Below are 24917 nucleotides of genomic sequence, written 5' to 3' on the forward strand. Positions count from 1 at the left end.
GGGAAAACACAAATCAGTTCTACATCCAAGGCGTACTTGTATGATCAAGCTGCATATTAAAGGCAGAGTGCAGCTCACAGCCTTCGTTTTGCGTTTTTGTTGCAGCTGAGTGCATTTAGCCTACAGTTCAAAAATCCTCCTATGGTAGTAAAACAAACCCAAAACTACCCAACGACGACATCTGTGAAGCTCGACAGTTTCTTGTTCACGCGAGTGCATAAATTAACCTAGTTATTACGTGGTGTTTGGTCGGAGTTCGATTCAACTGAGTGATTCCGGCCTCCATTTTGTTTTACACAAACTCATGATGATGTCTGACATAGTTTGCTAGTGACGTGTCTTTTTGTGCATGATGTCACTCAGTGGTGATCTAAATTTAGATCCAAAAATAGGTCAAGACCAGCCGGGTCCGAGTACGAAATTAATTCGTTAAAAAATCGCAGTTCTTGACTCTTTGGGTCCAAGTCAATGAAACTTGGTAGTTCTTCTCACGGATAGCTGCCTGAGGAATGACTAAAAGCCCCAGGGGCTCCGTGCACCTGGATTTGACAAGTTCAGTACCTTTAAGCATAGACCTATATTAGAGGGGGTAAAAAATCAAGGGTCTGCCAAACCCGGCAAATGCAGTAGGCAGCCCAGAGAACCCTAAGTACCTCTCCCAAAGATGGTACTTTTCGGCAATATTTACAGTTTCAAATTGTTAGGATAACTTCTTTGTGATTTTATAGAGGTGTTCTGGGGAAACTGAAAGGTAGCCTCGTCAGGGGACAACTATTCAAACCCATATCCTCATCATTTTGTTTCTCGATTGAGAATAATCATTTATAGATCTATGACTATTGTTCATTTCCCTTGTTAGGGTGTACTTGCATGTACTGGTGGTTTATTTACCATATGGTCCTCAGTGACTGAGGCTTACTGGTGTTGGAGGGATATTTTGTTTTCCCTTATGGTATCCTGAAACTGGTCTCCAAGCTCATGTATTCTGGCAGTAGAACCGTTCATTGCTGGGTTGAACTCAGTGGAAGGGTACACACCGGTCCTTCTCGATTGCGAGAATAAGCGATTGCTTTGCAGTGGTGAGACTCATTCTGCATTTGAAGGATTCCTGCAGTTTGTCCAAGATGGGGATCACCCTTTCTTTGGCTGGTTTCAGGTTAACCTGTATGGCTTGTAGTTGATTCTGTCTGTTTTAATAGACAATCTCGTCAGAGTTGTTCTGCGATCTTATTGGTGGGGCCAGGTTTCGCCCGTGGGTTGGCTGGTTTGTGTAGATGCGGGATAAGCGTGTGTCAATCAACGCTCCGGTGGCTGGGCGTAGCGTCTTTGATACGTGTAGTGGGGCTCTATTGGCGTGGTGGGCGGAGTTGCCGTGGGGGGGGGGGGGGGGGGAGGGTGATGGTTGGGCGCGAAATTGTGTCCCTCCCTCTCCGTTGCGGCTGAGTGATCGTGTTGCGTGTCGAGTCGATTCATTCGTGTTATCAGCAATATAGATCAGTAAATAACCGATGGGCTGCTTTTACCTTCACCGTTTGTTGGTGTAACATTTTATGTTTGTTCGTAGCTTTATTCATTCTCTCCCTGATTTCTGTGACTGTTGTTATGTCAGGGGGGTATGTCTTTTTGTTGTTTTTGTCATCTTTACGTATGACTCTGTCTCAGGGCCGGACTACCGGGGGGGTTATGGGGGTTGCGCAACCCCCCCCCCCCCCCTAGCCTAAACATGTACCTTACTTATTTAATTTTTTTATTATTATTGCTTATTTTATGCCGTTTCATGTAAGGAGCGACCATTTTCCTATCTCAGAATATGACCTACCCAACGAGGGGGGGGGTGGGTTCTAGGGTTTCCGGACCCCCCCCCCCCCCCCCCAGCCAAAAAATAAAAATATTGAATGAGGTATGCATTTCTTTATTTTACATTGAGTTTAAATTTTTGGGGTATTAATCAGTGACAAAATCTGCTGCCTGAAACTGGTAATGATCATCCTCAGAATGCACCAGATTGCACCATTTTGCATCCTTTTTTTCAAAATTTTCCGGGGGGGCATGCCCCCGGGCCCCCCTAGATAGCTAGACGCTTCGTGCCGTCGGCTCGGCGCTTTGCGCCTTCACACCCATATCTTCACAATATACTTTTGAAAAAAACCAGTCATATAATGAACTGATCCGCCCCTGCCGCCAGGGGGGACATCCCCCTGGGGCACCACTGGCAACCCCCCCCCCCCCCCCCTCCTCTTCGCCTAGTCCGGCCCTGTGTCTTGATTGTCAGATAGCTCTTTGAGGGCTTTCCTTTCATCTTCAGAGAGGTTGGATTGTAGAGATTTTATAGTTCCATTCTGGTATTGAAGATGTACTCTTCGATTGCTTCGTTGCCTAGTGGGGGGGGGGGGGGGGGGGTTCCAATTGGATTTTGTGTAGAACGGAGGTATTTCCGTGTTGGAGGTGTTTTCACGGAAGTGAAGTTTGCATCGAATGTTTCGTGCAAGTTTGCAGAAATCTGCAGAGATTTGTTTTCTCATGGTTGGTTTGTTGGTTTTTGGCGTTGGTATGAATTTGAGGCCTTTTGCTAAGCCCAGATATTGTCCATCCGAGAGTGGCACATTTGACAGGTTGATCACGAATTGTTTGGCTCGTGTCAGGTTGTTGTTGATTTTCTTTTCTTTCTCATTGGAAAGTCTGGTTTGTTTCCTCCTTTTGATGCGGAGTTTTGTTTTGGAGTGTCTGCCCATGATTTGGGAGAGAGCCGTATAGTGACAAATGCACTTTGACCACGGATAGTGGGGTGGTATCGCGTGTCCCTTTGATACGGGAATGTGAGGGGATGAGCAGACCGTTGAGATAGTGTTCAGTTGGGGTTTTTAGTTAGTGCCAATGTGCAGATATAACAGTTGGGGAAGAGGCTTAGGAATGTGCAGGCCTCAGTCTCTTCGTTTCCTTTCCCGGCCCGTCCCTTGATTGGGTTTGAGGGAAGGCAAATGCTGGAAATACCTAGTGCTGTAGGAATTAGTAGCGTATCCGCGTGTGTGACTTGATACCCTTATTGCTGCGGCGTCAGAGTTGAAACGGATTGTATCCCGTCTGTTCTGGTTGATATTTGGGGAATAGTGTGGAATTTCACGGTTACCTCTTAGTCTGGCTAGAGGCACATAGTTTAGGTGTGTGCCGGAAATGCCCTGGCACTGGAAGGATTAGTTGTATCGTTTCAGCGTCTGTTGATAGAGACCGATCTATTTACGGTGTCGTAGTGGAGACAGATGTTATCCATCTCTGGGGGTTTGATAACTGGGGATTAATTGTAAAGTTGTATCATTTTCCCTAATTCGAAGCAAGCACTTTATGAGGAAATTTCTCTCTCACAGGTACAAGTTCAAGGTTTAGGAGAGGCACAACTGACTTTCTGTTTGATAGCTGGGGATTAGGTGCAGTGTTGTATCTTTTTCCCTGATTCGAAGCAAACACTTTATGAGGAAATTTCTCTCTCACGGGTGTAAGTTCAAGGTTTAGGAAAGGCACAACTTTCTGTTTGATAGCTGGGGATTAATTGTAGAGTTGTTCATTTTCCCTAATTTCTCTCTCACGGGTGTAAGTTCAAGGTTTAGGAAAGGCACAACTTTCTGTTTGATAGCTGGGGATTAATTGTAGAGTTGTTCATTTTCCCTAATTTGAAGCAAACACTTTATGAGGAAATTTCTCTCTCACGGGTGTAAGTTCAAGGTTAAGGTAAGGCACAACTTTCTGTTTGATGACAGGGGATCAATTGTAGAGTTGTATCATTTTCCCTAATTCGAAGCAAACACTTTATGAGGAAATTTCTCTCTCACGGGTGTAAGTTCAAGGTTTAGGTAAGGCACAACTTTCTGTTTGATAGCTGGGGATTAGGTGCAGTGTTGTATCTTTTTCCCTGATTCGAAGCAAACACTTTATGAGGAAATTTCTCTCTCACGGGTGTAAGTTCAAGGTTTAGGTAAGGCACAACTTTCTGTTTGATAGCTGGGGATTAGGTGCAGTGTTGTATCTTTTTCCCTGATTCGAAGCAAACACTTTATGATACTATACTAATATAGGTCCCTGCTTTAAGCAATCTCAAAGACGTGCACACAGGAGTTCTGGATGTCTGAGAGCAATTTCAGAATAGTTGGGCAAAAAGATGCATGTGGTCAGCAAGGGTACATTGGGTGACTTGAAGGGCGCTTGCATCTTTTTATCTGGGCAGGCCGTTACATCAAGCCAGTTGGGAGGAATTAATGAGGCAAGTAGCCAGCAAGGGTACATTGGGTGACTTGCTGGGTGCTTGTGTCTCTTACTTCTAGCTGGTAGGGAGGGAGGCGAGAGCCGGTGTCACGAACTGAAACCTCTGCTGAACAATCCTTCTCATTGCGGTCAATGCCGGCGCATGCGCCAATCTTGGACTTAAAAAATGCGACCCTTTGTCCGAACCATCGACCATATTTGGTCTATGACCGAACGAACCATGGGTTAGGGTATGGGTATGGGTATGGGTAAGGGTTAGGGTTAGCCGGGTAAGGTTGTTATTAATCTCCCCATGTTAGCACATGCGCATTGACCGCAATGAGAAGGATTGTTCAGGCAGAGTTTTCAGTTCGTGACACCGGCAAGGGTGCATTGGGTGACTTGGCTTTGGCATCCCTTTTACCTGGGTGTGTACCAGCCAACTTTGTACTGTCGACCGGTTTGTGGCGTTTTACCGCCGCATTTGAACCATTTTTATGCTTTTTTTGTGTGTGTTCTGGAATATTGTCTCTTGACAAATGTGTGGATAACTTCCACGGCTGCCAATGCCACGCCGTGGTGTCAATGTACAGGTTTTTGTATTTTGGTGTTTTAGTGACGGGAACTGATGATAAATGAGTGCCTGATATGTCCATTTTGTTGAAATTTAGTCCACCCGTTCACTGAAATTTACACCTTGTTATATATATATATGTTCTTTGGTCATGATTTTACTGTGGTAGTTGCTGAAAATAAACTTCAGCGACAGAAACATACTGCACGCAAATGTAGAGTAAACACGCCAAAATCATACTGATCAGGTTGATGAAAAGTTTTAATACATAAAAGTGTTTTTTTCTAACATGATGAATTAATAAAAACACCATGTTAAACATATTAAAGCAACACTTTCTCAGAAGAAAGGACAACAACAAGTTAGACATAAGTAAATCCACGAATCTTCAGTGCTTAAAACGCACAACAGTAACCACAACTGAATGGAATGAACAAATTCACACTAACATTTCAAAAATACATGATCAAAGTTAGTTCAACAACATCTAAAACATGATTAAACCAGCCATGCGCGGTACATTTAGACTAAGAAGCGTTTGGATCGTGTGTAAAAAACTTGAAATCGTTAACCCGAGTCATTTGCAAATTGCATGCGCGTAAGAACAATTTTGTGCCATTCAAATGAACGCTGATTGTTAACGAGTCACAACTGAATGAGCTCTTCTGGCACCAACATTTTTAAAACGTCTTTATTCTACTAACCACACAGAACAAATCCATCCAAATTAAAAGAAAAAAATACGGTTAATTAAGCCTGATCAGTCACCTTTGGAACAATTGTCTAAAAAAAAACAGGCTACAAGTAAATAAACACATACATGTACAATATTTTAAGAAATGGGGAACATAGGTGTGCAACACATCTCTTCTCCTAAAGTTCATATGGTATGGTTGCACATAATTATACTGATGAAGTCTAAAATCTCTGCTTTAATAATTCTTTTAGCAATACATATCAAAGCGAATTTTACATTAAAATCGATAATTTGGTTTCCTGAAAAATAAAGAACAGTAAACCACAGCTTGCTCTTCTAAAGTTTATTATGGCATGATTGTACTAATAAGAGAGAAAGAAACTTCTAACTGAATTTCTTTTCCTTCAGTGATCCAGACTTTCAAATAATTAAAAACGCCTAGATGCCTGAATTTTTCTGAGCGATGAACATCAGGACGAATTTTCTAAATATAAATAAATATTTCATGCTTGAAAGACGCCTGAATACCTGAACTTTTTTCATCGATCAACGCCAAAGCGAATTTTCAACAAAAGAAAAATAATTAACATTATGCCTGAAAAACGCCCGAATACCTTTATTCTTCACAGCTATCAACATGAGGGCAACATTTGTTTTTCTGTTTAAATCTACATAAATTATTGTATGTTCAAAAAACGCCTGAATAACAAACTTTTTTTTCTCAGAGATTAACATCAGGCAGGACAAATTGTCTAAATTTTAATGAATAACTTTGTCTGGAAAACGCCTGAATACCTGTCCTTTTTTGCGATTAACACAAAGACGAATCTACAACATTTTGAATAAACAGCCAGAATTTTTATCAGCGATCAACACCAGGACGATTTTGAAAAAAAAGAAAAAAAGAAATGGAAACTTTTATTTCCGAAAAAACGCCCGAATATCAGAATTTTTCTGAGCGATAAACACAAGGGCACATTTTCAAAGTTGAGCCTCAAAAGGGGTACAGCACGGCAAGGAAGGATCCGATACATTTAGCCCACGATTGGACCGCCGGAATGAGCGTTTCCACCTTGGTCAGAAATGAAGTCGTCGACGATAGTTTCCATCACCTTGAGTGGCACTGGTCCGTTGTTCAGTAACAAGGAGTGAAAGTCACGGATGTCGAATTTGTCACCTGTTCCGAAAACCGTGAGGAAAAGTTAGTAAGTGTCCTTTGCAGAGAAATATTTTGTGTTCGTTTTGCAAGGAGGAGAAAAGGTATTTGCATAAAAAAATAAGAGGACTTAGAAGGCAAAGAATGTTTTTGTTACCCATGATATGTCAGGCTTGTTTGAAGATCTCTGTGGTACTCTACGGTCATGCCGTGCACCCCCCCCTACCCCCACCCCGCACAAATAAACAACACAAAAATATCTCTCCACATCAGGGCTCCCAACGGACGCTCCACCTGGAGGTTCCTTGGACCCCCAATTTTAATTTGTAGGGGGTCCAAACCCCCTCAGTTGAACTATAGAGGGTCCAAAGACACATTCTTCGCCGACACGTACCACACTGGAGTGCTCGTGTCAAAGACAAAAATCTACTGAGGATCTCTCCGTTGTAAGCAAACAACTCTCATCTCTCCAGATGCACAATTAAACACCGCTGAAAACGACAACACGCAAAAGACGATAATGGTCACCAGGTTCAAGGAAGCCGGCCATTCCATTCCTCCATTGCCTGTTCTGTTCAGGTTAACAAAAAGCGAGCAGAACCTTCTCTACTCTGAACTGAACTGTATTGGGGGGTTATTGTCCTTCGGGTCTAAATGCCTATGTTTGACATGATTTTTAAATGTGATATATTTCCCTACTCCTTCACCTTTGCCTTCTATATAGTTCTAGCCGCCCCTGTCCCCAAGCAAGACAAATATTAGAAGTACATGGGCAAGAGCAGCTCACACACACACACACACACACACACACACACACACACACACACACACACACACACACACAAACTCACTCACCCGCCCTATTCACCGAAACCCCACATTCACGAAGCACGCATGACCTACCCAGAGCGCTGGAGGCTCGCTGACGAAGCTCTTTAATCTTGAGTTCTCCGATCTTGTAGGCACACGCTTGGCCTGGCCAGGTGAGGTAGCGGTCTACCTCAATCTCTACCTCTGCTTGAGGCATGGGGGTGCGAGCACTGATGTACTCTATAGCCTTCTGTCGTGTCCACCTGTATTTAAAAAAAACCCAAGAAATTCCTCCGAGGTAGGAAAAACACCCCCGTTGGTCAAAGGGAAATAACCATTCTCACTGCCACCAACTGAGAAGGTTATTTCCCTTTGACCATTAATATGTGCCTCTATAAGTCCTTGTAGAATCTTAATCCACCAATAACTCCCTAACCGTGTGTTTGACTGGTCCCAATTTTTGTAAGGACCGTCTCAGGAATGTATAGAACCTGTTCACTAAGTTTGGTGACGATCGGTCCGTTCATTCTTGAGATCTATATGCGAACACAAACACACACCCAAACAAACAAACACATCGAGCGAAACCTATACACACCCCTATACCGGGGGTGTAAAAATCATTTTTACATGCAACTTGGCACAACCCTGCATACACAACCACGATACGCCTACATTAATTCAATACACATTCTTGAGATGGTAAGTCGAGTTGTTTACACTGGACGGACTTTGCCTTAAACAGCCCTTGATTCTTTGTGACTGCACACCCTTTCTGCAAGAACTAAATCAACTGAGCTCCGGACAATATTTCCATCCTTCTCCCTTCCAAAGCTCTTTGCAAAGTTCTATGAAGACAAAGTGAGAAAAATGAGATGGATATCGACTTGTGTTCAGAACACTTCCCTGAGCTGTCCGAAACCCTTCGACCGAGAGAGCGCTGACTCGGTGGTCTTGGTAACAGAAGCCCAAAGTGAACCTAATTTGAATAAAGCAGGATTTTCTATATCTTTGAGCATGTTGCCAATTCAAACACAATTAATAGTTGTATATATTTTAGATTCAGGAAATAATAAGAATGCTATGCAATCCTTTTTAATCTGTTATCGCAATTGCAATTTCAAGCAGAATTTTAATGACCGAATAAGTTATTAATTTCAAACCTTCCTAGCGGAAATGCAATCCCATAGTCCGGACCGGTTGAAAATTTGTTTCACCAAAAATGCAATAAATTTTTTGAAAATTGCGGCAGCCACAACTTTTTTTACGGACGGTAATGACGTCATCAAAGACACTTGTCGAATAAATTCAGAAGAAGAAAACAAACAACGTGTAGGGTTATCATCCCGAGTAAGGTTTTAGTCGAATTTTATCAGTTTTGGACACAAGCAGATAATCATATGCAGATAGTATATATACCTGTTTTGGAACAATGGGAGATTCAGGTCAGCTACTTTCACCTTCAAATATTCCTAAATTTATAGGTTACACCTTCCTGTATCAATTACAACTTCCACCTGTGGTGTCTGTGACATTGATGTCAGATTCAGTCTTGTACGTCACGTTACACGTCACACGGAGCTTCACTGAAGACACAGGAACACGAATTTGACTGGCTCTTCTTGCATCAGGAAGCCTGTCATTCTAAAATTAGCCACGCGCAGGTGACGTTAATTGACAACGAAAGAAACAACTGCGGTTGATCTGATATCGTGTGTATACGCAAGCACAAGACCAAGTGCGCACGGAAAAGATCCTGTCATCCATGTCAGAGTTCGGTGGGATATAGAAACACGAAAATACCACGCATGCTTCCCCCGAAAGCGGCGTATGGCTGCCTGAATGATGGGGTATAAAACGGTTATACACGTAAAAACCCGCCACTCGTGCAAAAACATGAGTGAACGTGGGAGTTTCAGCCCATGAACGACACAAGAAGAAGAAGAAGAAGAAGAAGAAGAAGAAGAAGATCTGCTATGTGACAAGGAGGACCACCGTGTCAAACCGTACCACATCAGAACCTGAAACTTACCCAAGGTAGTGCATTCCGGTGTCCACTACTAGACGACACGCGCGGAATATCTCGTCTCCATAGCGACCCATCCTGAAATAGATTACATTAATTAGATAAATAGTATTCAGTTCATGATGCGCAAGGATGTCAAAGCTACACCACACACGAAAACAGCCAGATCACACTGAATTACCACAGTCCACATGTAATGTAAAGACCCTGCAATGAGAGCACACCTCCCAGCCAAGGACACCTTGTAAGGTCCCTTTGTCTATTAACTGTATCCCTGACAAGCAGGGTCAATTACAAAGTTGGTCCCGGGGATAATCCTCTTATCGCAGGTACTGTTGTACTGCCTAAATTATTAAATTAAACTAAATTAAACTTTTCTAATCTAACAGCAAAAGAAAAAGATACTCACAATTCATAATCATCTTGATAAACACCCAGCTCCTCTCCAAGAAATTCCGAATACAAAGCCCAGCCCTGAAGTGAAAAAATTCAAAGAAAATGTAGACTGTCAATGGTTAAGTGTTAAGTGCTCATGTCTTGTGGTAAGTATCATAGTAGATGTTGTAGTGAATATGTCTCTGGAAGATGGCTCATTACTCGTCAAATTATTTGTATTCTTGTATTGTTCGTGGAATCCTTACCTCAGTGCATGTGGTATACTACCATGATGCCCCTGCAAGGTCGGTTATAATTCCCGAATTTCTTGAATTCTTTTATTCCTCGTAGAATGCTTATTTCAGTGTATGCGGTGTATCAAGCATGTCCTTAATTGGGCGAAGTCGACTACGCGAATTGCATTTCGCGAAGCTGGCTGCACGAAGCTTTAGCTCTGAGTTTTCGGTAAACAGACTTCGCGAAGCTGGCTGCACGAAGCTTTAGCTCTGAGTTTTCGGTAAACAGACTTCGCGAAGTCTTTGCGAAGTCGACTTCGGGCTCGAACATTCGACCTAGACACAATCATTTGTCGTAGTAAGCGTAGACATCCGGTCTGCTCCCCGCCTAATGGCCGATGTCTTCCGTCTTCGGGGGACTACGTGGGTTTAAATTTGGAGTGGTCCTTCTCCTAGAGGAGTTTCCTTGCAGGGATAGTGAGCCTCCTCTGCCCTCGTTTTAATTTTGGAGTGATCTTCTCCTAGGACAGCTGCCTTCCAGGGTTGACGAGCCTGTCCTGCCCGGCTATTTAACCCATAGTTGGGGAGACTTCGGGCTCAATTAAGGACAGGTTTAAGGGGAAATGGTAAAGCACAGCATCGTACTTGTTGCAGTTGGGGAAGTGACAACTAGGCACATCATAGTACTTGTTGTAGGCTGTGTCTCTTTGGATGTTCACAATTCACCAATTTCTTGTATTCCTCGTGAAATGCACTTACCTCAGTGTATGCGATGTATAAGGGGAAATGGTAAGGCACAGCATAGTACTTGTTGCAGTTTATATGTCTCTGGGTCATAATTCACAAACTTCTTGTATTCTTGTATTCCTCGTGAAATGCTTACATCAATGAAGAAGGGAAAATGGTAAGGCACAACATAGTACTTGTTGTAGGCCGCTGTGTCTCTATTGGACGCTGGGACACAATAAACGAATTCCGAAAATAACTCTGTCGAGGTTTGTTTGGGTTGCGGAAGAGTGAATACCGTTGCGTTTCCTCTGACAAACATTGGAGGGGCCAATCACTAGCGAGGGGTGTGTCAGAAACACGTGGACAAGATCATATTCACTCTTCTACAACCCATACAAGCCCGATGGAGTTATTTCCGAAAATCGTCTATTCACACATTTTTAGTATTCTTTGTGGAATGCTTACCTCAGTGTATGCGGTATAGAAGGGGAAGTGATACGGCACAGCATAGTACTTGTTGTAGTCAATATGTCTCTGGAAGCTGGGGAGTTTGGCGGCCGCTTGGTACACGTACTGTAACAAGACCAGCATCATTGCTGTAGTGGATGTATTTTCTTTGCTTACCGCCATTTGACTACTCTCCAAATCTTTTTGTTTTAGTTCTTTCTCCTTTTTATATTTAGTCAAGTTTTGACTAAATGTTTTAACATAGAGGGGGGAATCGAGACGAGGGTCGTGGTGTATGTGTGTGTGTGTGTGTGTGTGTGTGTGTGTGTGTCTGTGTGTGTGTGTGTGTGTAGAGCGATTCAGAGTAAACTACTGGACCGATCTTTATAAAAAAATTTCATGAGAGCTTCTGGGTATGATATCCCCAGACGGTTTTTTCATTTTTTCGATAAATGTCTTTGATGACGTCATATCCGGCATTTTGTAAAAGTTGAGGCGGCACTGTCACACCCTCATTTTTCAATCAAATTGATTGAAATTTTGGCCAAGCAATCTTCGACGAAGGCCGGACTTTGGTATTGGATTTCAGCTTGGAGGCTTAAAAATTAATTAATGACTTTGGTCATTAAAAATCTGAAAATTGTAATTAAAATTATATTTTTATAAAACGATCCAAAATTACGTTTATCGTATTCTTCATCATTTTCTGATTCCATTACTGTGAAAAAGAAAAACGCTTTCAATCGTACTTTTAATATATAATTTATTATTAACTTATCAATCGTTATCTTATATAATTTATGTTACTATAATGCAATTTTTTTTTAAATTGTCCTTTGCCTACGTCAAGACAAAGTCGTACCCCTCAGTGCGCAAGGGCCTAGTGGATAAGACGCCGGTCTCCCGAGCGGAAGTTCGTGGGTTCGAATCCCGGCCGTGCTTGGTGGGTTAAAGGCATATGTACGCGCTCCCGTGTTTACAAAGTGTAGTTTGCCCATAATCGATGTCAAACGCACCATAAGACCATGTAATGACGATATGTCGCCATGCGCGGACCATATACATGCATTACAGCTTGTTTTAGAGTCTCAAAAACTTTGGATGTAAACAAAGACGCGGAGTTATTTCCCTTGCGTCAACGCTACCTCTGTTGGCAAATCTATAAATAGGACGATCCAGATCAAAATGAAAATTGGGGGCCCGGGTAGCTCAGGTGGTAGAGCACTGGATTTGTGATCGAAAGGTCGCTGGTTCGAATCCGGGCCGGGACGGACACGGGTCAACTTTATGTGCAGACCCAGAGACGGTATCCATCTCCCACCCCCGTGTCACCACAATGGCACGTTAAAGATCTTGGTCATTCTACCATAAGTGCAGATGGCTGATACCACCTAAACACGCATACATCAAAAGCCGCGAGGGCGTAAAAACTCGAATCGTATAAACCAATTCATGTCCAATATAGGCAATTAAGACCTGACGGACAATAAGCCCCTTAAAATTTACTTACTAAAAATGAAAATTAACATATCTCAACATTGAAGGGGCCCTAGACCACAATATTTTGCAGGGAACTTAATCAAGTTTAGCATGTCTCCAGCTGTTGGTAAAGCAATTAGCGTGTATAGTCATCGAGTACATATGGCTTTAAGGTCGGAGATTGTTTTCAATCTTCCTGGTCAACTTATGTGCAGACCTGCTAGTGCCTTATCCCCCTTCCTGTGTACACGCAAGCACAAGACCAAATGCGCACGAAAAAGGTCCTGTAATCCATGTCAGATTTCGGTGGGTTGTAGAAACACGAAAATACCCAGAATGCTTCCCCCGAAAGTGGCGTATGGCTGCCTAAATGGCGGGGTAAAAATGGTCATACACGTGGGAGCTTCAGCCCATGAACAAAGAAGAGTACCCCTCTGTTTCAGCATACCTGCAAATGATGTCCTGGCACCGTCTCGTGCAACGTCAGTGACACCATTGTGAACGTGCTCCTGTCAACACACGAGAGTCGAGTACAGTCCAACCTGTCTATAACGACCACCGAAGGGCCTGGACCGACTAAAAGTTGTCCTTAATAACAGGTGATAGGTATGGAAAGGTAAATTAAAAGGAAATATAACCGCGTCGGGGTTTCTTTGCTGTGGTCGCAATGGGCAGGTGGTCGTTATGAAGAGGCGGTCGCCATGGCAGGTTCGACTGTGTAAGGCTTGGCTACTCACAATTGTCGCTGACAGCAAACTGATAATGTTAGAGTCAACACTGACGACATAAAAGTTTGAATTCATGAACACACAAGATCACACTGAAAATACTTCTGCCAATGCACATCATCATGACAGATAATGCGGCATTCCATCTCTTTTTAAACCTTGGTTAAAAACTTTCCGTACAACGATGGGGGAATGGCCGTCAACACACGTACAACACTTTGAGACACACTGCTACAAAAATGTGTCTTTCAACAATGAAGGACATGTAACACAATGAAGAAAATACAGGGTGACCCACAAAATGCGAGTGAATGTACCTTTTTTGTGTGTCACCCTGTATAAATGTGAAATGGCGTAAAGAACATCACTGATGACAATATTATGATATTCATAGGCTGGTACTCAATCCTTTTTTACATTTAGTCAAGTTTTGACTAAATATTTTAATATCGAGGGGGAATCGAAACGAGGGTCGTGGTGTATGTGCGTGTGTGCGTGCGTGTGTGTGTGCGTGCGTGTGTGTGTGTGTGTAGAGCGATTCAGACTAAACTACTGGACCGATCTTTATGAAATTTGACATGAGAGTTCCTGGGTATGAAATCCCCGAACGTTTTTTTCATTTTTTTGATAAATGTCTTTGATGACGTCATATCCGGCTTTTCGTGAAAGTTGAGGCGGCACTGTCACGCCCTCATTTTTCAACCAAATTGGTTGAAATTTTGGTCAAGTAATCTTCGACGAAGCCCGGGGTTCGGTATTGCATTTCAGCTTGGTGGCTTAAAAATTAATTAATGACTTTGGTCATTAAATATCTGAAAATTGTAAAAAAAAATAAAAATTTATAAAACGATCCAAATTTACGTTTATCTTATTCTCCATCATTTGCTGATTCCAAAAACATATAAATATGTTATATTCGGATTAAAAACAAGCTCTGAAAATTAAATATATAAACATTATTATCAAAATTAAATTGTCCAAATCAATTTAAAAACACTTTCATCTTATTCCTTGTCGGTTCCTGATTCCAAAAACATATAGATATGATATGTTTGGATTAAAAACACGCTCAGAAAGTTAAAACAAAGAGAGGTACAGAAAAGCGTGCTATCCTTCTTAGCGCAACTACTACCCCGCTCTTCTTGTCAATTTCACTGCCTTTGCCATGAGCGGTGGACTGACGATGCTACGAGTATACGGTCTTGCTGAAAAATGGCAGCTACTTGACTAAATATTGTATTTTCGCCTTACGCGACTTGTTTACATTTAGTCAAGTTTTGACTAAATGTTTTAAAGGCACAGTGCAGCTCACAGCCTTCGTTTTGCGTTTTTGTTGCAGCTGAGTGCATTTACAGTTCAAAAATCCTCCTATGGTAGTAAAACAAACCCAAAACTACCCAACGACGACATCTGTGAAGCTCGACAGTTTCTTGTTCACGCGAGTGCATAAATTAACCTAGTTATTACGTGGTGTTTGGTCGGAGTTCAATTCAACTGAGTGATTCCGGCCTCCATTTTGTTTTACACAAACTCATGATGACGTCTGACATAGTTTGCTAGTGACGTGTCTTTTTGTGCATGATGTGGTGATCTACCTGATCTAAATTTAGATCCAAAAATAGGTTAAGACCAGCCGGGTCCGAGTACGAAATTAATTCGTAAAACAATCGCAGTTCTTGACTCTTTGGGTGCAAGTCAATGAAACTTGGTAGTTCTTCTAACGGATAGCTGCCTGAGGTATGACTAAAAGCCCCAGGGGCTCCGTGCACCTGGATTTGACAAGTTCAGTACCTTTAACATAGAGGGGGAATCGAGACGAGGGTCGTGTGTGTGTGTGTGTGTGTCTGTCTGTGTGTCTGTGTGTCTGTGTGTCTGTGTGTCTGTCTGTGCGTGTGTGTGTGTAGAGCGATTCAGACTAAACTACTGGACCGATCTTTATGAAATTTGACATGCGAGTTTCTGGGAATGATATCCCCGGACGTTGTTTTCTTTTTTTTGATAAATACCTTTGATGACGTCATATCCGGCTTTTTGTAAAAGTTGAGGCGGCACTGTCACACTCTCATTTTTCAATCAAATTGATTGAAATGTTGGCAAAGCAATCTTCGACGAAGGCCGGACTTTGGTATTGCATTCCAGCTTGGTGGCTTAAAAACTAATGAATGAGTTTGGTCATTTAAAAATCGGAAACTTGTAATTAAAATTATTTTTTTATTTAACGATCCAAAAAGAATTTCATCTTATTCTTCGTCATTGTCTGATTCCAAAAACATATACATATGTTATATTTGGATTACAAACAAGCTCTAAAAATTAAAAATATGAAAATTATGATTAAAATTAATTTTCCGAAATCGATTTAAAAACAATTTCATCTTATTCCTTGTCGGTCCCTGATTCCAAAAACATATAGATATGATATGTTTGGATTAAAAACAAACTCAGTAAGCTAAAAAGAATAGACATACAGAAAAGCGTGTTATCCTGCTCAGCGCGACCACTACCGCACTATTCTGCATGGCTTGTCGATTTCACTGCCTTTGCCACGAGCGGTGGACTGACGAAACTACGAGTATGTGGTCTTGGTGAAAAAAGCAGTGCGTTCAGTTTCATTCTGTGAGTTCGACATCTTGACTAAATGTTGTTATTTCGCCTTACGCGACTTGTTTTTGGTTTGTTTTGTCAGCACGCAAATGCAAATGACATAGTAGCCTACTACCGAATGCAACATATCCCTACGACATTCGTGTCAAAACCACAAAACCCACGGTTACCAATTGGTTGACACTGCAACAACGTTAAGCGAGAATAACCTGAGACGGTTACTCACGTTTCGTTGGGTCTTCTGAGGTTGACATAGAACGTTCCTGGTCGACTTCCATCATCAGACCCAGAGCTGTACATCCCATAAGGACCGTCATAGGGCAAAGGCTTGACGCTGCAAAGAAGCCGCCCAAAACATAGCATATCTATACCAAGTTTCGGCAACACTGAAGATGTCAGTTATCCCTCACTGTACATGTTTCTGTATACATTAACAAAGATCCTAAACCCAAAAGCATTCACGGCCTTTGGACATATTAAATGTCGGTATTGGAGAAAAAGAGGCTTGACGCTGCAAGGAAGCCGCCCAAAACATAGCATATTCTGTACCAAGTTATGACAACGCTGAAGATGTCAGTTATCTCTCACTGTACATGTTTCTGTATACATTAACAAAGATCCTAAACCCAAAAGCATTCAACGGCCTTTGGACATAAGCATACTAAATGTCGGATTTGGCAAAAGAGACAGATTTACGTGAAATGAACAAAAACGTGGACTAACAAATAAACACATTACAGTAATATAGCATTACATTGAGACGGTACCTTTCTTTCGGTTGTTAACTTTTAGAAAGTTCCATAAAATAACGTTTCTGCTTTTCGGGTTCGTAACACAAAAACAGCACATAGATATACAGACAGTCGGACGGCGGGTGAGCAAATTAAGGGACAGACAGACAGACAGACATGGGGTCAGATGTAGAGAAAGCCAGAGTGACAAACAGACGGACGGACGGACGGACGGAAGGACATATCGACAAAAAAACGGATAGAGTGGCAAAAGGGGGTACAAAACCACCCAAAACGACGGTGGTCCTTTTACCGTTAAGAAACGCAGATGAAAGCCAACTCTGGATTGAACGGCAGTACTTTGATCACCTGCCAATCATCGCTATTAGGCCTATATTGCAAGTTGCAGACCAATATGTATCTTCTCCTTTGTGGGAGAAAATACACGTATGTTTCTTTTCACATTTAAGAGCTATATTTGTCGTACATTTACTAGAAGTATTTTTTCCAGCGTGAAATGAATGAAGAACAGCATTGAGAACTGTCAACGAAGATTGTATCAGAACTCACACAACTTTGTTGTCTGGGATATCTTTGAAGAGCTGCGGCAACTTGGGATAGATCCTGTTGAAAATGAGGTTCCTGAAATCCTTCAGTATCTCGTCCTGGTGAGTGAAAAAAACACAAAAAAAACACGCGAATTCAGATGTGAGTTAATTGTTGCCCTGATTCTGACTGCAAAACAAAACAAGTCGCGTAAGGCGAAATTACTACATTTAGTCAAGCTGTGGAACTCACAGAATGAAACTGAACGCACTGCATTTTTTCACAATGACCGTAGTCCGCCGCTTGTGCAAAACGGAATGAAACTGACGAGCCTGTTCAGCGCGGTAGTGGTTTCGCTGTGCTGCATAGCACGCTTTTCTGTACCTCTCTTCGTTTTAACTTTCTGAGCGTGTTTTTAATCCAAACATATCATATCTATATGTTTTTGGAATCAGGAACCGACAAGGAATAAGATGAAATTGTTTTTAAATCGATTTCGGAAATTTAATTTTAATCATAATTTTTATATTTTTAATTTTCAGAGCTTGTTTTTAATCCAAATATAACATATTTATATGTTTTTGGAATCAGGAAATGATGTAGAATCAGATGAACGTAAATTTGGATCGTTTTATATAAAAAATAAATTATTACAATTTTCAGATTTTTAATGACCAAAGTCATTAATTAATTTTTAAGCCACCAAGCTGAAATGCAATACCGAAGTCCGGCCTTCGTCGAAGATTGCTTTACAAAAATTTCAATCAATTTGATTGAAAAATGAGAGTGTGACAGTGCCGCCTCAACTTTTACAAAAAGCCGGATATGACGTCATCAAAAGTATTTATCGAAAAAAAGAAAAAACCGTCCGGGGATATCATTCCCAGGAACTCTCATTTCCAATTTCATAAAGATCGGTCCAGTAGTTTAGTCTGAATCGCTCTACACACACACACACGCACAGACAGACAGACAGACAGACACACACACATACACCACGACCCTCGTCTCGATTCCCCCTCTATGCTTAAAACATTTAGTCAAAACTTGACTAAATGTAAAAAAGCAAAATGGACAGACAGACAGGCAGGCAGGCTCCTAGGCAGGCAGAGACAGAGACGGGGAGACACATATATAGAGACCAAAAGAAGTATGTGTCTCCTGAAAATTCAGAAAAATAAATAACAGAATGGAAGGGTAAAATAAAGAATGTGCCCCGATTATAGATTTATACAGGACGGACACGGGTCAACTTTATGGGCCGACTCAGAGACGATATTCATGTTCCACCCCCGTGTCGCCACTAGTACTGTGGCACGTAAAAGATCTCGGTCATTCTTCCATTAGTGCAGGTGGCTGATTACACCTAAACACGCACACACACCAGGCTGGGTAGCGCGACTCTGTTGCTGCTACCTTCCCTTTGCAATAAGCGATCCGATTTTCCCAGCGATGGGACAATAAAGTAATGACAACGAAAAAGGATTGAAGTGAAAAACAGGTATAGTACGTTGTGTCGGTGTGAATGACAAAACAGCAATGAGTTCGCCGAGCTTACCGCAGAACTTCTGTGGAACTGTGGGTCTGCTTTCAGCTTTGTGTAGTATTCGGCCACTGTGCCTTGAAATGCTTGTCGTGACATAACCTGTGGTGGCAAGTACACATGGTTCAAACATCGTCGTCTTTGAGTTAGTTCCGTTATGGAGAAGGAGCACAGATGCATACACTGTAATACACATATCAGTAACATCATCGAAGCCCAATGATTCTCCCAGAATTATGAGCATGTTCTTTGGCATTTAATATAATTAAGATAGAGTTAAAATAAAACAACATGAACATAATATTAATGACTAATGCGCTCTTCTTTTATTCGAGTGGTCAACAACAACAACAACAACAACAACAACAACAACAACAACAACAACAACAACAACAACAACACGGCGGTTACTGTAGAACCCTGAACATTCCTACCTTCTGCATGTTGTGAGTACAACAACAACAACAACAATGACAACGACAACAACAACAATAATGACGACAACAACAACAACAACAACAAGTACAAGTACAATGACAGCGATAACGACGACAACAACAACAACAACACGGTTACTATAGAACCCTGAATATCGCCACCTTCTGCATGTTGTGGGTAATCCTGTCCACTTCCCTCATCCCGAGCTGGTGGACTTGTGGGGGCGACGTGTCGAGCGAGAGATGCCACTTCAGACATGCGCGATAGAAGCTTCCGCCTGAAGGAAGTCCACCAACGCCGTATGTACCACGAGTGTGGTAGGAATAATCCTGTGTAGAAAAAAAATATTTAAAAAATGTTGTGGATATGAATAATGTTTTGTTTGTAAACAGTGTTGTGAGAAAACTATGGGGTATGATTTAAATTGGCTGTTAACGATATATGCTTTCCTTTCTGGAGAAACGAACATGGATACCTTAACAGATCTAACCAGGATTTAACGTGATATAGGAGCATCCTTCCCCTGAACTGGGCACACTCACTAAACATCAACAGAGCAGGATTATATTTTGCTGATTTAATGAGATATGGACACAAGTATCAATCAGTTACACACATAAAAAATGAACACACAAAAAAAACCAAAAACAAGCAACATCCCATTCTGGAAGAAATCAGACTGGCTGTAGTTTGTTGGTGTATGTGATAACAGTGGAAGGATGTTGTTATCCCTCACAAATGCCAAGTCGGATCTATCGTGACATATCGAGATTTTCAGGATGATCTTCAAAGGAAGTTTATTTAAAGTTAGCGGACGAAGAAACCACTCAACACGACTAGACCATAAAAGAAAAAAATAACGCTTTTCTGGATTATCAAAGACACGGGTAACACGATGACAGTGACTTACATCCGAAATGAAAGTCTTGAGGCGGTTCAGCGCTGTCCATACACCCCGCAGTCCTTGTAGACCACGTGCCCGCATGTCATCTCTGTCAACAACAACACACACACACACACACACACACACACACACACACACACACACACACACACACTATAAATACATATAAGCATTGTACCTCAGCACAAACACAGAAATACATTAAAAAAACAAGATTCGTCGATCATCTATTATCTGTACACAGACTGACAACTACGCACACGCACAAATATAATTATTAAAAAAAATAATCGTACCTAAACAAGACACACAGAACAAAAAAATACAGTTCGATAATCATTTTGTAACCAGAAATAAACAGACAGAAAGACGTACGAACAGACAAAACACTGGCCACCCATCAACCTTGCTAGCAAGCTAGACAGACAGACACAGAAACATAGACATGGGGTCTCCGTAACATATACACAGATTATACAAGAAGGTACGCACGAAAGGACGACCGAGGTGGACAAAAGTTTAGTGACTTACTTGTCGGTTTGACCAAGGGTCAACTTGTCCAGTGTTTCGTTGAACGGTTTGAACAGAGTGCTCTGGACCGGTGGCGTGTTTATCACCTCTGCGATTTGCCCTGGCACTTTCAGCTGAAAATACAGATCAGATTAACACAGACAAAAGTCTTCCCAGTTGTGTGTATCAGTGAGTGAGTGAGTGAGTGAGGGAGTGAGTGAGTGAGTGAGGGAGGGAGGGAATGAGGGAGAGAGTGAGTGAGTGAGTGAGAGAGTGAGTGAGAGAGGGAGTGAGTGAGTGAGGGAAGGAGGGAGGGAGGGAGTACGAGTGAGTGTGAGTGAGTTTGAGTGAGTGTGAGTGAGTGCGAGTGAGTAAGTGAGTGAGTGCGTGCGTGCGTTAGTGCGTTCGTGCGAGCGTGCGTGCGTGTGTGTGTGTGTTTCTGTCTGTCTGTAGTCTGTCCGACCGTCCGTCCGTCCGTCCGTCCGTCTGTCTGTTTGTCTGTCTGTCTGTCTGTCCGACTTTCCGTCCGTCCGTTCGTCTATCTGTCTGTCTGTCTGTCTGTCTGTCTGTCCGTCTGTCTGTCCGTCTGTCCGTCTGTCTTCCAAGCTGTCACGGTGTAAGTCTGCATGTCTGGGTCGGTTGGTCGCAGGTCGGCATATGTTTGTCCATTTGCCTGTCCGTTGGCCAGTCTGTCTTGGTACTTTCGTGCAAATCTGTTGTTACATCTGAACACCTTTGCATACGTCCAAGTGACAATAAAAGCGCAAACAAACTTACCACAGACACCAGGTTATACGTTGTGCCCAGTCTGATAGCTTCATGCATGCGGTCCATAATCTGATTAATCTGCAACAAATTACACCAGAAATACCTATGACATAGTTAGGAAAAGAAAGCATATGATATTTTAGCTTACAGCTCCGCGAGGACATCAACCGCGGCTTCTGGTAGAATTTCCAACCACGTCTGAGTTGCAAGTCGGCTTGATTGTTTTGACCTTTGTACGTCAGTTAACTGATTTACAACAATGAACAACGGAACTTTCACTGAGAGGGCATTGTTGTGGGATTAGAACAAATTAAGTGATTAGCAACACTTCTAGTAGCTCTTAGATGAGATGCCGCGTGCTTGAAGGGTAATGATTCCCATGAAGGATAATGCCCGTTTCATTTATTTATGCTTAGGCATTCCACTGTCGTTATACTGATGTGAATATCCATGTTTGGGACGTTCTCGTTTGCAGGGATCGCTCAAATGACTGCAAACGACTACCGTGAAAGTGGTCGTTACTGACAGGTTGTCGCTATGAAAAGGTGAATTATATAGCCCACTAAAACATCTTGGATTCGGAATTCTTTGGGGTGGTCGTGGTTGGCAGGACAGTGGTAGACGGGCGCAATGGTTCAGTCGAGAAGACGCCGGCCTCGCGGCCAAACGGAAGGTCGTGGGTTCGAATCCAGACTACGCCTCGTTGGGTAAGGGTGGAGATTGTTCCGATCTCCTAGGTCAACTTATGTGCAGATCTGCTAGTCTCTTATCCACCTTCGTATGTACGCGCAAGCACAAGACCAAGTGCCCACGAAAAAGATCCTGTAATCCATGTCAGAGTTTAGTGGGTTATAGAAAATACGAAGCATGTATCCTCCGAATGCGACGTATGGCTGCCTAAATGGCGGGGTAAAAACGGCCATACACGTAAAATCTCACTCGTGCATCAACACGAATGAACGTGGGAGTATCAGCCCATGAACGAAGAAGAAGAAGAAGAAGAAGAAGAAGAAGAAGAAGAAGAAGAAGAAGAAGAAGAAGAAGAAGAAGAAGAAGAAGAAGAAGAAGAAGAAGAAGGAAAAGAAGAACAAGAAGAAAGGTGGTCATCAGTACAGGTTCGACTGTACCTGCTTGGGCCTGGCCTCCAGCCTAGCGATGTAGTTCTCATAGTCGCCCTTGGTGTCAAAGGGCGCGATGTCAATGATGTAGTCAAGGTCAAGGTAAAACGACTCCATGAAATTTACCGGGTTCAGAGCACCAAATCTGGCAAATATATACCACAAAAATGATCGGTGGTGGTTCAGAAAAAATAGCCTTTAGACAAGAAAATTGACCTGAAAGAGACGCTTATTTCATAACACATAAGAACATTACCAGAAAATGATTAATGTAATTTGAAGTTCGAGTCAATGAATTATGCATAATAACAATAACAATAACAATAACAACACCTTATTGTTCATTACCAAAGAATGAAGTCGCAGGTTTCAAAGTCTTGAAGGGAATGACGGTACACAGTTAATTGGTTATTTTCTAGGAATGTACTCATCCCTACTATCTGTCATTTTGTAACCGTCAAGCTCAGTGCCCAGGCACTGCAAATCAATTAACGTAAAAACAATATACAACCAAGTCGCGTGAAGCGAAACTTATATATATATACATTTAGTCAATCTGTCAAACTCACAGAATAATACTGAACTCACTGCATTTAACGAATACAATGCGCGGCTTGGCAGCCAGGATAACCGCGACCCAGAATGAAAGCGCTGAATTATTCACGTGGTAAACGTGATCGCTTGAAATGACAAGCCAGTATAGGGTACGTACGGCGCGTCAAAGGAATCAGACAAATATAAAGAATAAGATGTAACCATTTTGGATCGATTACTCAAATTTAAATTTTAATTCGAATTTTGAGATTTTTAATGACAAAACTCATTAAATAATTATTAAGCTTCCAAGCTGAAATGCAATCCCATAGGCCGGGCTTCGTCGAACATTTCTTGCCCAAAATGTCCATCAAGTTGATTGAAAAATGAGGACGTGACTTTCACTAAAATCCGTATATGACGTAATCAAAAACATTTATCGAAAAAATAAAAAATAAATGGTCTGAGGATATATATCATCTGGACAATCGATCTACACACACACACACACACACACACACACACACACACACACACACACACACACACACACACACACACACACACACGTCTCGATTCCCAGTCTATGTTAAAAAATGTCGTCAAAACTTTACTAAATCTAAACAAAACTTTTAAAAAACCACAAGATTATTCTATCAAGATCCCAAACACTGACGTCTGGCTCAATTCTATCTCAACGCAGACTTTGTTGTGCATCGCTCCATTATGAATTATTTCTAATATGCTGACTGTACGCAAGTGATAACAGACATATCGAGAAAATGATATTAACATGAGCCTTTTAGGCGAATGTTGATATCATTTTCGAGACATGTATGTTATCATTTGCTAACAGTCAGCGTATTAGAAATAACGGTTGTATTACCGGCTAATTTCGACCAAATAATTATCGAAGCGGGCCTGCGTGTAGGATGTAACAGCGGAATTCAGACGAGATTGAACAGAGGCCTTCCGTGACCCTAGTCACGTGTGGTAAAAGAGTAATTTTGTTACTGGCGAACTATCACTCACTGTCTCCACTGGTAGTTGGAAGCGAAGGTGGTGAGAGTGTCCAGAAAGATGTCGTAGCTGTAGCCTTGCTGGCGACTCAGCTGACTGCGGTCTATGGCCTGTGTTCGGTTGATGAAACCCTCTACTGCAAACTGTGGAACGAGTTACATTGAATGTTGAGCCTTTCATTCATTGGGCGAAGTCGACTTCACGAAGCTCGCTGCACAAAACTTAAGCACTGAGTTTTGGGTAAAAAAAAAAAAGACTTCGCGAAGTCGACATCAGGCTCAATTCAAGCCTGAAGGTACACACCGATACCGAAAACAGTCTTGTCTAGTGCTCAACAAATAGCAGCAGTACAAAAGACGCATGAGTACAAGCACTTCAGGGCCGGACTACCGGGGGCAGGGCCGGACCCAGGGGGGGGGGGGGGGGTTGCAGGGGTTCCGGAACCCCACCCCTGGAAAAAGCATGTACCTTGCTTTGGTTTTTTTTTTATTTTCTTTTTTAATTAAATTTTGTGTGTGTCTCTAACAAATTTTATTCAATGTGAAATCCGATGAGAAAAAGGTACCCCCCCCCCCCCCCCCCCACCAACTCACACTGACAGGCCTTAACCCTCAAAACAAGGCCCAGAATGCACCAAATTGCACAGATTTTAACCGTTTTTCAAAAATTTTCCGGGGGAGCATGCCCCTGGACCCCTCTAGTTCGCGCGCC

General features: G+C 42.2%; 1 protein-coding gene across 2 annotated transcripts in view; it reads right to left on the reverse strand.

Annotated features, from left to right (window-relative positions):
- Positions 1-5050: 5050 nt before the first annotated feature.
- The window catches only part of LOC138979784 (uncharacterized), a 34132-nt gene continuing 14265 nt past the window's right edge, over positions 5051-24917 (reverse strand). For both annotated transcript variants that reach the window (XM_070352528.1, XM_070352536.1), the window contains exons 4-18: positions 24219-24349; positions 22662-22797; positions 21544-21612; positions 20788-20900; positions 20263-20344; positions 19514-19681; positions 18930-19016; positions 17396-17490; positions 16321-16428; positions 13211-13271; positions 11302-11409; positions 9906-9970; positions 9503-9574; positions 7564-7733; positions 5051-6681 (exon numbers count right to left, since the gene is read on the reverse strand). In XM_070352528.1, the coding sequence (XP_070208629.1) occupies positions 6539-6681; positions 7564-7733; positions 9503-9574; positions 9906-9970; positions 11302-11409; positions 13211-13271; positions 16321-16428; positions 17396-17490; positions 18930-19016; positions 19514-19681; positions 20263-20344; positions 20788-20900; positions 21544-21612; positions 22662-22797; positions 24219-24349 (1608 nt within the window). In that variant the 3' untranslated portion in view covers positions 5051-6538. The remainder of the gene's footprint in view (positions 6682-7563; positions 7734-9502; positions 9575-9905; positions 9971-11301; positions 11410-13210; positions 13272-16320; positions 16429-17395; positions 17491-18929; positions 19017-19513; positions 19682-20262; positions 20345-20787; positions 20901-21543; positions 21613-22661; positions 22798-24218; positions 24350-24917) is intronic.

This window comes from Littorina saxatilis, linkage group LG1 (assembly GCF_037325665.1).
Source record: "Littorina saxatilis isolate snail1 linkage group LG1, US_GU_Lsax_2.0, whole genome shotgun sequence".
In the NCBI taxonomy this organism is placed as follows: domain Eukaryota; kingdom Metazoa; phylum Mollusca; class Gastropoda; order Littorinimorpha; family Littorinidae; genus Littorina; species Littorina saxatilis.